The sequence below is a fragment of the Elephantulus edwardii genome, unplaced genomic scaffold (assembly GCF_000299155.1).
Source record: "Elephantulus edwardii isolate Elephantulus edwardi_28Jun2011 unplaced genomic scaffold, EleEdw1.0 scaffold00202, whole genome shotgun sequence".
Taxonomy (NCBI): Eukaryota; Metazoa; Chordata; class Mammalia; order Macroscelidea; family Macroscelididae; genus Elephantulus; species Elephantulus edwardii.
Window position 1 is genome coordinate 1,550,290 of NW_006399952.1, and position 15,593 is coordinate 1,565,882.

At 37.3% G+C, this 15,593-nt stretch overlaps 1 protein-coding gene across 2 annotated transcripts in view; it reads left to right on the forward strand.

Annotated features, from left to right (window-relative positions):
- Positions 1–15,593, forward strand: part of LRP12 (low density lipoprotein receptor-related protein 12) — a 78,165-nt gene that overhangs the window by 25,069 nt on the left and 37,503 nt on the right. The window contains exon 2 of one of the 2 annotated variants that reach the window (XM_006897146.1): positions 14,115–14,171. The exons of the other annotated variant lie outside the window; for it this stretch is intronic. Within the exon in view, the coding sequence (XP_006897208.1) occupies positions 14,115–14,171 (57 nt within the window). The remainder of the gene's footprint in view (positions 1–14,114; positions 14,172–15,593) is intronic. 2 annotated transcript variants of the gene reach the window in all.

Below are 15,593 nucleotides of genomic sequence, written 5' to 3' on the forward strand. Positions count from 1 at the left end.
TTTTACTTTTTATTTTGTTTGAACCCAATATTTTATTTAGAAAGGTGTTTTGGTATCCTCATGCAGTTAAATTTTGGAGTTGTCCTTTCCATTAAAACAAATTTTTAATGTGTGGTAGTCAGATTGAGTTTTATTGAATTTTTCTGTGTCTAGTTCATGAATTTACTCTGTAGCCTAGTATATGACCAGCTGAATTTTAATTATATATAGTTGTGTTCTATATATTCTACTGTTTATTTTACAGTAATATTTTTTAAAAATCACCTTTAAAATAAATTCATAAAATAAAATAAATTCATCAGGAATGTAGTTAACTGAAGCTAGAAAGCTTCATAGCTGTTGTTGTTGTTAAGTGCTGTGATACAGACGGATTTATTACACTGTCTCTTCTGTTTTGTGCATGTTTGAACATTTTCGTAATAAAGGAAAAGAGTGTTACCCCTTCCTCCCCAAACTAGTTGCATTAAAATATGCCACCAAATTGTGACAGTTATTTTGACATCTTAGGTTTGGGTTTCCTTCTACTTTACTGTTTGTTTTGGTGTCTTTCTTGAAATTGCTCATCACATTGATTTTTTAAAAATTCTGTGACAGTCTTGCATACTATACAGTCTCTCATGGGCAACACACACAGAGCTGTGTATATAGCTCCTGTACATCCTTAGCTGCAGTGCTGCAAATGTTTCTTTTGATATCACGGTTAGATTATGGTTTGACTGGGTAGACAAAAGTTCAGGCTTAAAAATTTCCTCTTCAGAATTCTGTGCATCTTAATTTACCATTTTGTAACTTTTCGTTCACCAGGTACAAATCTCACTACTAGTTTAATTCTTGTTCCTTTGTTTAATTTTATCTTTGAAAGCTTACAGCCATTTTCCTTATCTTTTGTCTTTGGGATTTTGCAGTTTTTACCAGTATGTATTTGTGTATGTCTCTCTAGCCATAATTACTCTTTGGTGTTTGATGGGCTGTTGGGTCTGAACATATTTAAAGGCAGTTTTGTAGAATGCTTGAGTGTGTTATGAGAATATATTTACACATGTAGGTATACATGTTCAGTATTTGTGTATACATTTATAAAGAGTCTGGGTGGTACAGTGGTTAGCACTTGGCAGCTAACAGAAAAGTCAACAAGTCGAGCTCACCAGCTAGTCCAAAGGAGAAAGCATAACAGTTTACGTAAAGATTTCTAGCCTTGTAAACACTTTGGGACTGTTCTTTGACTGTAGGATCACTGTGAGTCATAATCACCTTGATAGCAGATTTTTTTTTTTCCATCCGTGTTTTTTTTTTCCAAAGCAGATTTTTTTTAAACATTTAAGGGGATGTGCTGAGTGTGTATATACCTGTAGCAGCTGTCTGCTCCTGGGGAGAAAGATGAGCAATCTCCACCCGTGCAGTTTATATGCTTGTGGGATTTACAGTCTTCCAAAAACCTTGAGGAGGGTCAATTAGGAGTCAAGTCTGATCCCAGAGCAATGAGTGAATGAAAGAGTGTTGACAGACTTGATTAACACAGTGTTGCCACAGATAGGCTCACTTTGTAAAAAGAAACCCAAAGACTCACTGTCTGCAAAGTACAGTAACAATGTGGTATGCCTGTATTAAAATCTTCATTTAACAAGACCCGCAGGTGATTTATTTCATATTCAGGTTTGAGAAGCACTTTTCTATTAGTTTGGAAACCCCTGTGGTGGACCTATTCTACTTTGATTTGCTGCTTCTCTTTTCACATTTTTTCTAAAAAAGCTACATTATCACGGTTAACTTTTTTTAAAAAATTGTACTGATTAACCCAACTGCAAGTCTAATTAAAGTAGAACTATTTATTTTGAAATAGTGGCAGTGCAGTGATATTTAATGGCACAGAATAGGGCAGGGTTCAGAGTCATTGTTCATAGGGTCACTGTGAGTTGTAGTCACATTGACAGTACTTAACAACTAATTATGCAGTGTGAAGTTCAGAAGACAAAGACTGATGTTTAGACTCAATTTTGTGACAATAGCATGTAGATACTGTGTGCCAGGCAGTGTTGTGATTTTTTTTTTTTGCCTGTGAATACATGTGTTCTTATATGCCATCAAGACAGACGGACTGGCCCTCCTGTGAGTTTTCTGAGGCTATAAAGCACACGGGAGGAGATTGCTTTCTTTCTCTTGAGAAGAAGCTGGTGGATTTGAACCTCTTGTCTTTGGGTTGATAGTGCAACTCCTTACCTCATAGGCCACCAGACTTTCCGCATTTCCTTCTCATAACATTCTTAAACTCTTCAATACTGTTATTGTTTCCACTTTACAGATAAAGGTGCCAAGGAATAGAGAAGCTGTTTTAGTTTGCTAAAGCTCCTGTAACAGAAACACCACATATAGATGACTTGAAAAAAGAAATCTTCCCCCTCATAGTTCGAGAGATCCAGTCTGAATTGATGGGCTCCGCTCAAGAAAAAGGCTCAGTATCTGTCGGCTTGTTGCATTTCAGCCTCTGTAGTCAGGATGCTCCTTGCTCCCTTGATGAACGTCCATGCCTGCCAAAGGACTACTCTGGGCCGACTTCTGTGTATGTCTACTCTACCCTTTTTCTAACTTAGAAACGAGTTAATTTAGGAGTGGTTAGAAGCTAGACTGCAGTCCCAAAGGCAGGCAGTTCGAATCCACCAGCAGCTCTGGGGGAGAAGGATGAACATTTTCTAATGCTTGCTCACTGCCTCTGAAAGCCTGCTGTAGGGCTAGCTAAGAGTTAATTCCACTCAATAATGCACAGCCACAACAATCTAGAGGTTGACAGTTGGAATCCACCATGAAGTATCTCAGAAGAAAAAAGCTTAGTGATCTACTTTTGTTAAGATTACGGCCACACCACAACAAGATAAAGGTAAACAATCCAATTGAAAATGGGCACAGGATGTGAACAGACACTTTACCGTAGAAGATATTCAGATGGCCAAAAAGCACATGAGGAAATGTTCAAAATTCCTAGCTCTAAGAGAGATGCAAATCAAAAGAACTATGAGATATCATCTCACCCCAGTCAGAATAGCAAAATTTAACAGAACAGCAAGCAACAAATGCTGCCGAGGTTGTGAAGAAACTGGAACCCTTATTCACTGTTGGTGGAAGTGTAAAATGGTGCAACCATTGTGGAAGGCTGTATGGTGCTTTCTCAAAAAGTTGCAAATAATCCACTAGATGCTCTGCCGGGGAAGGAAGGACAATCTCCTCCTGCACCAGTCAGATCTGATTTGACGGTACACTCAAACAAAAGTAATAAAATTAAAAAAAATTTTTTTTAAAAAAGTTGCAAACAGAAATACCATTTGACCCGGCAATTCCATTGCTGAGAATATACCTCAAAGAGACCACCCGAGCAGATATATGCACACCCATGTTTACCGCGGCTTTGTTCACAGTAGCAAGCAGTTGGAAACAACCTAAGTGCCCATCAACAAACGAATGGATAGAGAAGCTGTGGTATATTCACACAACGAAATACTATGCTGCACTGAAAAACAAGGAACTCATGCAATATTATTCGAAATGGGTGACCCTCGAGGACTTTATGCTCAGTGAAATAGCTCAGTCACAAAGGGACAAATACTGCATAGTGCCACTGTTGTAAAATGGGACAGACATCAGGGTTGGGGGGAGACTGAGAAAGAGGGGATAAATAATTTATACTTCATTAGAACAGATGAAGGAGAAAACTGTTTAAAAGGGAGATGTGATTAGGTATTATTGTCATAACAGGAGTCCAGAATGAAGGCAGCATAGTGGAGTGGCCCTGGGGGTAAGATTGTAAAATAATGAAAGAACTATTCTTTTACTTTTCAAAGAGAAGAGTGTACTGGGAGGAGGGGTGGGCAGGGAGAAAAGTGCAACAATGAATGAATGGAAATCCAAAGTCTCTATATTTTCATTAAAATTGATTAAAAAAAGAGATTACAGCCAAAAAAAAAAAAAACAACACAACAACAACAACAAAAACCCAACAACAAAAAAACCCACTCCAAAACCTTGATGGAGCAATTCTGTGATAGTACATGGGCCACCAGTGATAGTACATGGGCCACCATGAATTGAAATCAGCACCATGGCTACCAGTAATAAAAACCTAACAAAGAAACTCCCATTTGTAAAAAAGATGGTATCCACAGATTCAGGGATTGGGGTTCAACACATATTTGGGGAGACATATTTTAATCCTCAATAGCCTCATTGCAGAATCTCTGGTCATAACCCTCACACTACATGGCCTCTTTGTAATTTTATTGACATAGGGAGCTCTGTTGGCCTGTTCAGTGGGGAGTTAACACTGCTTACAGAGACTGTGCTGCTGTGACTGTTTGAATCCACTATTCATTCATCTCCATGGGAGAAAGAAGAGACCTTCCCATGTGGTTGGCAGCCTGAGAAACGTGGAGGGTCAGCTGTAAGTTCCAACGCGATGGCCGTGAGAGGGAGACTCTCACTGATGTAGCAATGGCAATGAGAGAGAGAGAGACCCATTAATGGAGCTTGTAAGCAAGTTGATTAATTCCTGCTATATTTACTCTTTTTAATTCATTACCGGAACACATCTGCTTGTGGTGTTGATAGATGAGCCAGAGATGTTGGTCATTAGTGTTCTCTGAATTAATTTTGGTTTGCTATCAGTTGAGATTTCTAGATCGCAGAATGCTGGATTTTATGCCTCCTATCCTGAAGGTTCGTTAGGAGGCTATTAAACAGCTTATGTAAATACTTTCTACAGAAAATATTTATTTTCTTCCTCAGTAGATTCATATAGACATAAGGCAGTTTGTAGGAACAGTAATTGGGTGGCTAATAAAATTAGAAACAAAGTGTCAGAAGCAGTCGAAGATATACAAATACAGCCCTACACACAGATTTAGTAAATATGCCGAAATCAGGATGTTCAATACAATGTTCACATGCTCAGTAAAGACATAAAAATTGAAATGTAATTACTGTGCAATGAAATGAACATTCATACATAACAGTAGAAGTGCTCTTTGACTGATGCATTTATTGATATTAGTTGACAACATCTTGAGCATTTTTCGTATTCTTCATAAACTCGCTAATTTTGCACTTTAGGCTGTGTTTTTTCATATTTATAACTAGCACTGTAATTAGCATTTTTAATTTTATTTAATGTCACTGAATCTTAAAAGTAGAATTACTGGATCAAAAATTTAGGAAGTTTTCAAAACCTTTTTTAAAAAGCAATAAAATTAATACCTTTTAAAAAAAATTAATGTGTGGTAGGTATTTAGATTAAGTGTGGAGTAAGTTGGTGAATCCCACTTTCCTTGCCAGTGTGGTGGCAGGGATCAATATGAAGCCAGTCTTTTCCACATTAGCTAACCTAGAGTTGGGCCAGAGCTTACAGCTTACAACACACTGCCCTTCAGACCTGCTCTCCACACTGCTTCCTTTCCCTTTAGTCCCTGCTAGTCACCTGGACAGAGATCAGAGCCTACAGGTTGTAGTCCTGTTGTTCAGACTGCCAGATAAGCAGATACCAGCTGCAAGCTGAGGAGATCATATGACACACATCCTTCTGATCTACTGACCAAAAAAGTACGAAGCTCCTTTCCTGCTACCCTTTGAGAGTAACAGCAACAGATTCAGGAATCCATACAGCACTCCAATTTCTTCAACTGCTTATTCCTCTAGCCCTTTTTTATTCAGTACTTTACTTGGAATGACTTACACAGTCTTAGGAAAAATGGACCATACTTTCTGCTACTGATTATTGTAACCAAAAAGTATATACAGAGATGCATAAGATGTATGAAAACAGTATGGCCAGTGTGGACGCATTGTGCATTGTCTTTTGACCTCCACAAACTTATGCAGTGGGGAAGAATCCTGAATGAACAGCAACAGCACAAAACCAATTCCTATGAATCAGACATGCCCCAGTGCTCTGCACCCACTTCTAGCAATCCTATTTTATATGTAGATAGATAGATAATGATGATGATGATGATGATGATGATGTTGTTGTTGTTATGTGCCATCGAGTCACTTGCGACTCATAGCGACCCTATGTACAACATCCCTAAACTCTGCTCTGTCCTTTGCCAATAGCACCGTCTCCAACACACCCATCCTGATTACCCCAGTCACTGAATCAATCCACCTCATAGGGGGCCTTATATTTCTATATTTTATTATATATTTAACCTTGATATAAAAGCTATGTAATAGTCTCGCTTTTAATGTCATTTTACAGGAAATTAAGCCACAGAGTTTTGAAATAATTTTCTTAATATAATTTGCACCAAGGTTTCTATTTTCATAGTTCATTATTATTCTTTACTCTTTGTTAAGATTATATATTTAGGTCCTTATCAGCCTTGAAAGCCCTGTAGAGCTCAGTTCCTCTCTGTGACAGAGCCAAACCAGCAGACAGAAGAAAGCCTCATTGCCATCGAGTCAGTGCCAATTCATGTCACCCCTCCTATTGCGTTCCTTAGACTATAAATCTTAATGGGCTCCTCCTCCCTTGGAGCAGGAGCTGGGGGGGTCGAACTGCTAAACTTTGAGTTAGCTGCTAAACACTTAAGTTACAGTCCCATTAGTTATGTAAGAGACTGTCCAAGTTTCTAGAGATGCAACTGAAGTATATAAAAGTGAGATGTATTGTGGCACTTACTGAACACATACAAAAAGAGATAGCAAAAGTTTCATTAAGGCACATTGTTCTTGGATGTCTTCATGCTAGTTCATATACTGTATTATAGTTTTATTTTTTTAATTACTTCTGACAATGGCCAACCCATCTTTTAAAAATTCCTTCACACCTTGAATGATGTCTACGTGCCTTTGGTTTTCTCCTGTCTGTGTAGATTTCATTAACAAAGGGACAGCTAAAAAGGATGCTTCTAGGCTCACTAGTTTTGGTGTCAGGAGATTTTGACTCCTTGGTAGCTGTAGTTAGACTTGTCAGTTTAACCTCTTTCAACCTCCTAGACCTTAAAATGCGAGTATCAGTTACCCCTGGGATTGTTTAAAAATAACTATCCCAAAAACTTCTATATGGTAACATGAGTAGATTTTCAAATGTGAACCCAGTTCCTGTGAGAGATAGACATTTCTCCTGAAATATTTCCTAACATATGCTCAAAATGGAATGGGTTGGGTTATAAAAACGGATATTCCCCCCCCCCTTTTACCTGAAACAATGAACTATGTGACCCTTTAGTGTAGAGGATGTTGTATAGAAGAGTTAAGTCAGTTTTGGAGGGACATTTATATCATGTCTTTGGCCTTCAAAATACTCTGGCTCTCTCCCAAGTAGATGAGTGTTGAAATAGCTTCTTCTTCTTCAGTTGGGGGTACACGGGGTCCCACTGGTAGGAACATGGCTCTTCCTTCTCCTTTGATATTCTTCAGGGTAGAGGGGTCTCTGCTGACATCCCCTACCTACATTACTGAGAGTTTGTTTATTTTATTACACATTATTTCTTCTTGTTATTATTGTTGTTGTTACTATTATTATTATTTTTACCAAATCTGGCCTTTTCTCCACTTTGGTAGTCTGAAAAACAGAGGAGGATGATTTAGTGAAGGATTTGAGAGAGAAAAAGGAGCCGTTCTGCCTGATGTAGTTTTAGATTTTGGGCCTGCCTCACAGTGTTACTGGTTGCTGTTGAGTCAGTTTAAACTCATCACACCCTCATGTGACACTAGAATTCACATGAGGTTTTCTAGACTGTACCCTTTACATAAATGAGCAGATTGCTAGGCCTTGTTCTCACAGAACAGCTGAGTAAGTTTGAACCACTAGGCTTTCACATAGTAGGCAAGAGCTTAATCATTTGAGCCATGACTGCTTTTTCCTACTTATGAATAATGGCCTAGGCAAAATGAATACTGCCCTGTCACACTTCCCTTTTTAGCAGATTACTTGAGACTGTATGGATGAAGATCAACAATTGTAGTTATTAATGTAGATTATATCTCAGCATACAGGAAACAAATTTTCTCAAGCGAATCATTGTCTTCAGGAGGATAGATGAATGTTATCAAGGATTTTCTTTTACTTGAATCCTCAAACAACACTCAAGGAAGCGGCAGTCAGAAAATCAGCAAATTGCATTGGACAGTTAGCTCTCTTTAAAATATTAGAAAGCAAAAATGTCATTTGAAAAAAATAAGCTATACCTTCCCCAAGCTGTGGCTCAGATGCACGTGAAGATGGTGGCACTTTACCTCGTCTCCTTTGGACAGTAAATCAGAAGAGATCAGCCTCTTGAGAAGCTGTAGTAAGGTAGAGGGTTAATGAAAAAGGAGAACTTTCAATGAGAAGGCTTTAATATGTGACTGACAACGGGCTCAAATACAGCAATGATTGTGAAAGTGGTCCAGGACCTGATGGTGTCTTGTTTTACTTATGGTTCCTATGAGTCAGAAGCGACTCTACAGCACCTAACAACAGTGGCAGCAGCATTTTAAGGGTTTAGGGACAAGAGCCTCATTGATAGTAAAATATAAATAACATAGTTGTGTCGCTTTGCTGTCAATATGTACTTTTCAAAACTGGAAGATGATGGGGCCAGGTTCTAGGACCTGGGCTTTTGACCTTTGCTTCCTCATTTTCTTCCCATATTGCTTAATACGAATATGAATGCCTTAATAGGAATATTCTTGAAGGTTTCTTACAGTGCTGTCTGCATGTCCATGTAAAAAGAAATTTAAAACTAGAATAAAGTTTTAGAAAGTTTCTTCAAAAGATTTAATTTTTGCTATTAAGTTAATGAGCTACTTTGATCTTATTTTCACATATGGTATGAGGTAAAAGGTCAGATTTGGGGGAACTTTGTTCCCCTTTTGTGTGACTATTCCTCTATTCCAATATGTTTTGTCAAAGAAGATTATTTCTCCATTAAGTAATCTTAGCATCTTTGTAAAAAAAAATTCTGTTTAGATCTGTTTCTGTACTACATGTGGATGAATTTTAACAAGCATCAAAATATATCAGACATGCACATTCATGTAAGACACCACAATCTGGATATAGAACATTGTTATGACCTCAAAAGGTTCTTTTATGCCTTTGCAAGCCAGTCACCCCTGCCTGCTCCCCAGACAAAAGCTGATCTAATTTCTGTCACTATAGATTAGTGTTTCCTACTCTAGAATATTATATAATAGAATTATACAGTGAGTTCGTTTTCATTTGACTGCTTTTGCTACAGAGAAGAGATGGGCAATAGAAGAAAATCCGAAGTGATAAAGTGGTTAAAGTAGTTGGAAACCTTAGTGGGAAGAATACAGGATATTGCATTTTTTTCCTGAGCAGAGTAGGAGTGATCTTTGCTTCACTGGTGTATTTCTGTTTGATATTTGCTCTCACTGAACAGTGGAGATAGATTTAGCAAGTGATTTTAACTAAAATAGCATTTCTTTCATGAACAAGAAATATATTCACTTCTGAATTCTTTTGAAAATAAGGAACATGGGCTCCTTAAGAATTGTGGATTTGACTTTTCAGTTAACTCAATTATTAGGTCTTCAGAAAAAAAATTATTAAATTGGTAGACTCTTTGTTGTTTCAGTCTGTAAAAGAAAGTTTTAAGACTATGCTTTTGTGTCAGTGTTCTTATTCTTTCCATTCTCTTAATTTTATTCTCATTGATCCAGCTTCCCTTACCCTCCTTGTTTTCTCGTCATAACTTTTGGGTGAGAGTGTTGACTGGCCTCATAAAGTTGATTATTTAAGGAAGTACATTATTTAGAGTGTCACTGTTTACAAGCCAACCTGTTATTTGACCGAAAGACGCTTGTAGAAGGAGATTCCATTCCACACTTAAAGATCTTAGGGCTTTAGTCTCAGGAGTTCTTGTCTCTATCTCCCCTGCAATTTACTACTTCTGAAAACCCGCTGGAGGGTTGGCTGTCAGTCAGTTCTAACGGCACAGTACACAACAAGGATCAGGGCTCTTATCTCTATCATTCCACTGTGTCTGGCTGTCGCTGCTGCTACTTTTTTTTTTTTAAGGAATTTGAGTTTTGTTTTGTATTTCTCTAACATTTTATCTGTGACCTTCTATTCTGTCCTTGGCCAGAAGATCTGTTATGGAACTAGATGACACCATCTAGTTTTTCTGGTAAAGCCTTTAGGTTCTTCATCTTTGGAATTAAGAATTGGTATATAAATTTTTATAATACACATATTAACTACAGACATAGGGAGATAACTTTAACTGTGGTATTCTATGTTATATCTGATAATGTTCATTTTGACTGTGAATGTGGCACCATTCTTGAATTTTGTAGGTTTTATATTAATTGCAAATACTTTTTAAAAAAACCCACAGTACTGACTTTATAAGTGCACCTCACTTGTGGACTGCACAGAAATCATTACATTGACTCCATTGTGAAAGGAATTGCGGGAGAAGTTTTATATCAGCAGTCAAAACCAGGTCAAGTGCTGACTGTGGATCAGACCATCAATTAATTATGTGCCGGTTCAAATTGAGGCCGAAGAAAATGTAGACAAGTCCAAAAGAGTGAAAATAGGACCTTGAGTCTATCCAAGTAGAATTTAAAAATTACTGGGGGGGGGGATCCCTGGAAAAGATCCATATTTGTACCCATTCCAAAGAAAGGTGATCCAACAGAATGTGAAAAGTTCCAAACTGTATCATTAATATCACAGGTAAGCAAGATACTGCTGGAGATCACACAAATATGGCTACAACAGTTCATAGAGAACTTCCAGAAGTTCAAGCTAGGCTTAGAAGAGGCTGGAACTTCTACCAGTTTTCTGTGGCACCGAGATTAGCATTGCTGATGTCAGATAGATCTGGCTGAAAGCAGAGGGAATACAAAAAGAATGCCTATTTGTATTTTTTTAACTATGCAAAGGTATGTGACTATGTGGATCATAACAAATTATGGCCAACAATGAGAAAAATGGGAGTTCTAGGACACTTAATTGTGCTTGTATGATACCTAGACGTAGACAAAGAAGCTGTTGTGCAGGCAGAGCAAGGGAACACTACATCATTTAAAATTAAGAAAAGAATGCATCAGGGTTGTATCCTCTCTCCATTTCTATTCAGTCTGGATGGTGAACAGATCATTCCAGAAGCTGGACTCTATGAAAAAGAATATATTATCAATAAGACCATAGTGTTCATAATTACTTGCTATGCATCAGAAAGCTGGACAGTGACTAGAGATGATAGAAAGAGAATTGATGCCTTTGAGCTGTGGTGCTGGAGAAGAGTGTTAACTATGCCATGGACTGCTAGGAGACAAACAGGTTCATCCTGGAGAGGGTGAAACCAGGTTGCCCTTTGCAGGCAAAGATTCTAAAGCTCCAGCTGACGTATTTTGGGCATGTTTGAAGGAGGAACCAGTCCTTGGAGAGGGACGTCATGCTTGGGAGTGTGAAGGGACAACACAAGAGAGGAAGATCCTGAATAAGACAGAATGATTGAGCGACTGCTGTAATGGGGGTGGTGTGTCAGAGACAATGAAATTAGTCAGGTTAGAGGATCGCTATGTGTCATAAGTGACTCGATTGCACTTAACATCAGAGAAAGACTCATCAACACCCTACCTTATGCATATGACACACCTTGCTTGCTGAAAGTGAAGACTAGAAGCACTTGCTGCAGAAGATAAAATACCACAAATTCTACATTGACATTGAAATTGTTAATGATTTTCTCTTAATTGGATCCACATTCAGTACACTTGATACCAGCAGTTAGAAGATTGGGAGATGTATTACACTGGGGAAAGTCTGCAGTGCTAAAGAACCGTATTGTCAATTTGAAGACTTAAGGTGCTCCTAATTCAAGTCATGGTCTTTTCAGTCTTTTGTTATGCATCTGAGAGCTGGACAGTGAATAAAAATGACAGAAGAATCCATCCATGGCCTTTTGAGTTGTGATACTAGACAAAGAGTACTGAATATCCCATGGACTGTCAAAAGAACAAGCAGATATACGTGACTGGAATGCAACTTCTACAGCATGTCTTCCCATTGTAGCTATTGTAACTCTTGACTGTTGGGAACTTTGGGAGTGGATTATAGACCAAAGTAAGATTAAGTTGTTGAATCTTTTCCCCATCTATCATGGTGTTGCTTATTGGCCAGTTGTGAGGATTTTTTGCTTCCTAGACGTTGAGATTCAATTTATTTTGAAGACTGTGATCTTTGATCTTTTGCAGCAAACATTTCGAGTCCTCCTGGCTTTCATCAAGCAAGGCTGTGTCACTGCGTAACGCAGGTTGTTGAGGCTGCCACATTCTTTTTCATAGAGTCTCAACTCCTTGAATGATTTGCTCAGCATACAGATTGATTAGCTGTGGAGAAAGGACACAGCTCCAACACACATCCCTCTTGATTTTTAAACCATGCATTGTTCTCTTGTTCTGGATCCACAAAAGAAAGGAAGACTATAAGATGCAAGGGATACAGCAACTACCACAGTGAACTTGAGCATGGCACGAGAGATTGTGAAGATGGTGCAGGAGAGAGAAAGGTTCAGATCTGTTTTTTCAAAAATCACTGTGAGTCTGGTCTACTTGGTGGTGCCTAACAGCAGTACACTTAAGCCATTGCTTCTCAAATGTTGATGTGCATACAAATCACTGAGGGTTAGGAGGGAGCCAGGTGTTTAACCATGGATTCTGATTCTAAGCTCTTAGAAAAAGGCATCAAGAAAAGTGGAGTGTCAATGAAAAAGGAGATCCTAAATAAAATAGGCTGATTGACTGATGGCAACAGGCTTGAGCACTGCAGATTGGGAGGATGGTGTCGGATCAGACAGGGTTTCATTCTGTTGCGTCAGTGTCCCTGTGGGGACCCACTCACCAGCACCTGACAGCAGTAGTCGGGTACTGTGGCATACTTAGCAGTACAGGCTTAGACAGCTTATACTCCTCATTGGCAAACTTCATTAATTACCTTACTAAATCAGCTATGTCCCTTTTTTTATAATCGGTAAAAATTGAGCAAGGATCTTCTTGTAGCGTCATTTTTTAAAGTTATATATTATTGGGGCGATTGATTGTAGCATTTGAGTAATTAATGCATCATCATCATTGTTGTGTGTCATTGAATCAGAACCAACTCACAGCTGACCCTCCTGTGGGTTTTCAGAAGCACTTACACGGGAAGAAATTGTCCATCTTCTTCCAAGGAGGAGCTGGTAGATTCGAACCACATGCCTTAGGAATTGCAGTGTAGCTTCTTACCACCACCAGAGCTCCTTAATTAGCGTAATACTATAAAGTGAAAAAAATTATTTTGTACTTAATATTCCTCACATGTTTATGTCAGTTTCTCCTCTGTCATTCTTAATTAAAGCGTTTCTATTTTGGAAAATAATACCTGTAGCTGAAGAAAAAAATATTTAATCATTCTTTCTTTATTTTCTAGTAGTAATGACATACTTTACAGATTTATACAAATAAATACCAGAAGGAACACTGATCACATTAATTTGAGGAAGTAACCTAAATACTTTCCATACAAATCTTTTTTAATGATGCTTTTATTTTTATCAGTGATACCTAGTAAGCTGTTTTAACACATGCCTCCATGTGTTAACTCAGTGTTAGGACCTATAGTAAATCAGAGACTATTAGAGTAGCATATAATGCTCTCCTTGCTTTTAAGAATATAAGAATTTAAAAAGATTGGGAAAGTTAAGAACACTGTAAGACAATATTTTTTGAAAGGCATGTCTGAGTCTGCTGTAAGTATATTGTAAGCAAGTTACTGAGCTTGCATATTAGCATTTCCATGATGTTGTTTTCCCTCCCACTGTTGTGATTTTGACCTTCATAGCATCATTCAAGGATTAGTATAAGCGATGCTAATTTAGTTTCTCCATACTGTTTTTTCATTTCTTTTTTTAATCTGTGAATGTTTATACATCATACCAATTTCTCATAAAATTATTCATAGACATTTGTTTTACAACATTGATTACTGTTGATTAATGTCGTTAATTTCTTACAATGTCTAATCAACACCTTAATTTAGTTTCTGAATATTAAAAATAGCTCAGTATAAGTGTTTTTCTTTTAAAAGGATGATACAAAAAGTTTTTTAGTTTATTCATTATGTTTAATTTTAGGAAATGGTGCTCTTGCAGAACATTCTGAGAATGTGCATATTTCAGGAATGTCAACGGGTAAGTCATTTTCTGTAATGTTTAAATTTCATGCATGACTTATATGGTAAATGTTGAAAGTCACCTGATAGCTTATGAAGTGATATTCGGCTATAAAAATTATTACTGCTTTTCCTGCAGCATATAATAAGGAACGGAGCAACTAGAACATGGAGACATTGTCATAAGATAAAATTGATGCTTGTATGCTCATGAATTGACTGTACGTTTCTAAATTATATTTTTATAAAAACATTGAACCAAGACAAAAGTTAGCTCAGTTTGAATTAGTATTTTCTTTCCATACAAAGTTACATAAAATGAAATTTATTAAAATACAATTTTGAATGAAATCTGGAACATTAAAGCTTTAGAAATTAAGTATTTTGCTTGAATTTGAAAGCATTTCTTACAAAAACCTTTTGTACTCAGGTACACAGTTTATTGACTATTTAAAAAACAACCAAACATTTGTATCCATGAAATTTAAATAACTTGTGGAAGATTCTTTTTTTTTTAATACCTTTCTAAGCTTTGTAATGGCTTAATGGGAAGTGTTGCACTGGTAACCCAAAGGTACACAGATTGAATCTACACAGCTGCTTTATGGGCTGTATTCTCCCATGCGATTACTTATTTCTGAAAACCCACTACAGAATCAGCTATGGGTCGATTCCGACTTGATAGCACACAACAACAAGTTTTTATATCCCCCCCCCCCCGTAGGTATTTATTAAAATAAAAGATTACAATTCAAGTCAGAAATAAGATACAGTTCTTCATTCAGGACAGCTTTTTAGGCTTGTTCCCAGGCCCTCTGCCATTCAGCTTCTTTAAGCCCTGCCTCAGATCTCTTTAATATTGCCACTTTTGCCACCTCCCCCATGTACCCACTCCTACCCCTCCACTGATAAGGTTAGGAGAAGGCCCTCTGCTGTGGCTCTGTGGGGTGGCAGTTCTGTGCACCCACCACCTCTTTCTTGATGTTAATGAGATCCCATTTTATACTTCTGAACAGGCGTATTAACAACAGCAACATGAGAAATTATGGAAATTTGGGCAGATTTCATTTTTGTGAATTCTGAATTTTATTAAATCCATCAAGATTAAAGTCTATTATTTTTATAATTTTTCTTGCAATTAAACTAAGCTCTTTTTAAGTATAGCAATTAACCTTTAAGAAACCATTTGAAAATAATAAAAGATTAAGAAATATAACACCTAATGTAAAAACTAGTTTTCTGTATTTAAATCTTGACTTTTTTATGCTTCTGAGTACTAGGAATATTCTTCGAAGGTTTTTTAAAACTAATTTTATGTTTGTGTCAAGATACTTCCTTTTAGGGATCAGTGAAAGTTTGTTAAAAGACTGATATTCTTTCCTCCAAAAAGGTACCTGTCTTATGGCATGAGAATAATAATAATATATAAATATATTTTTAT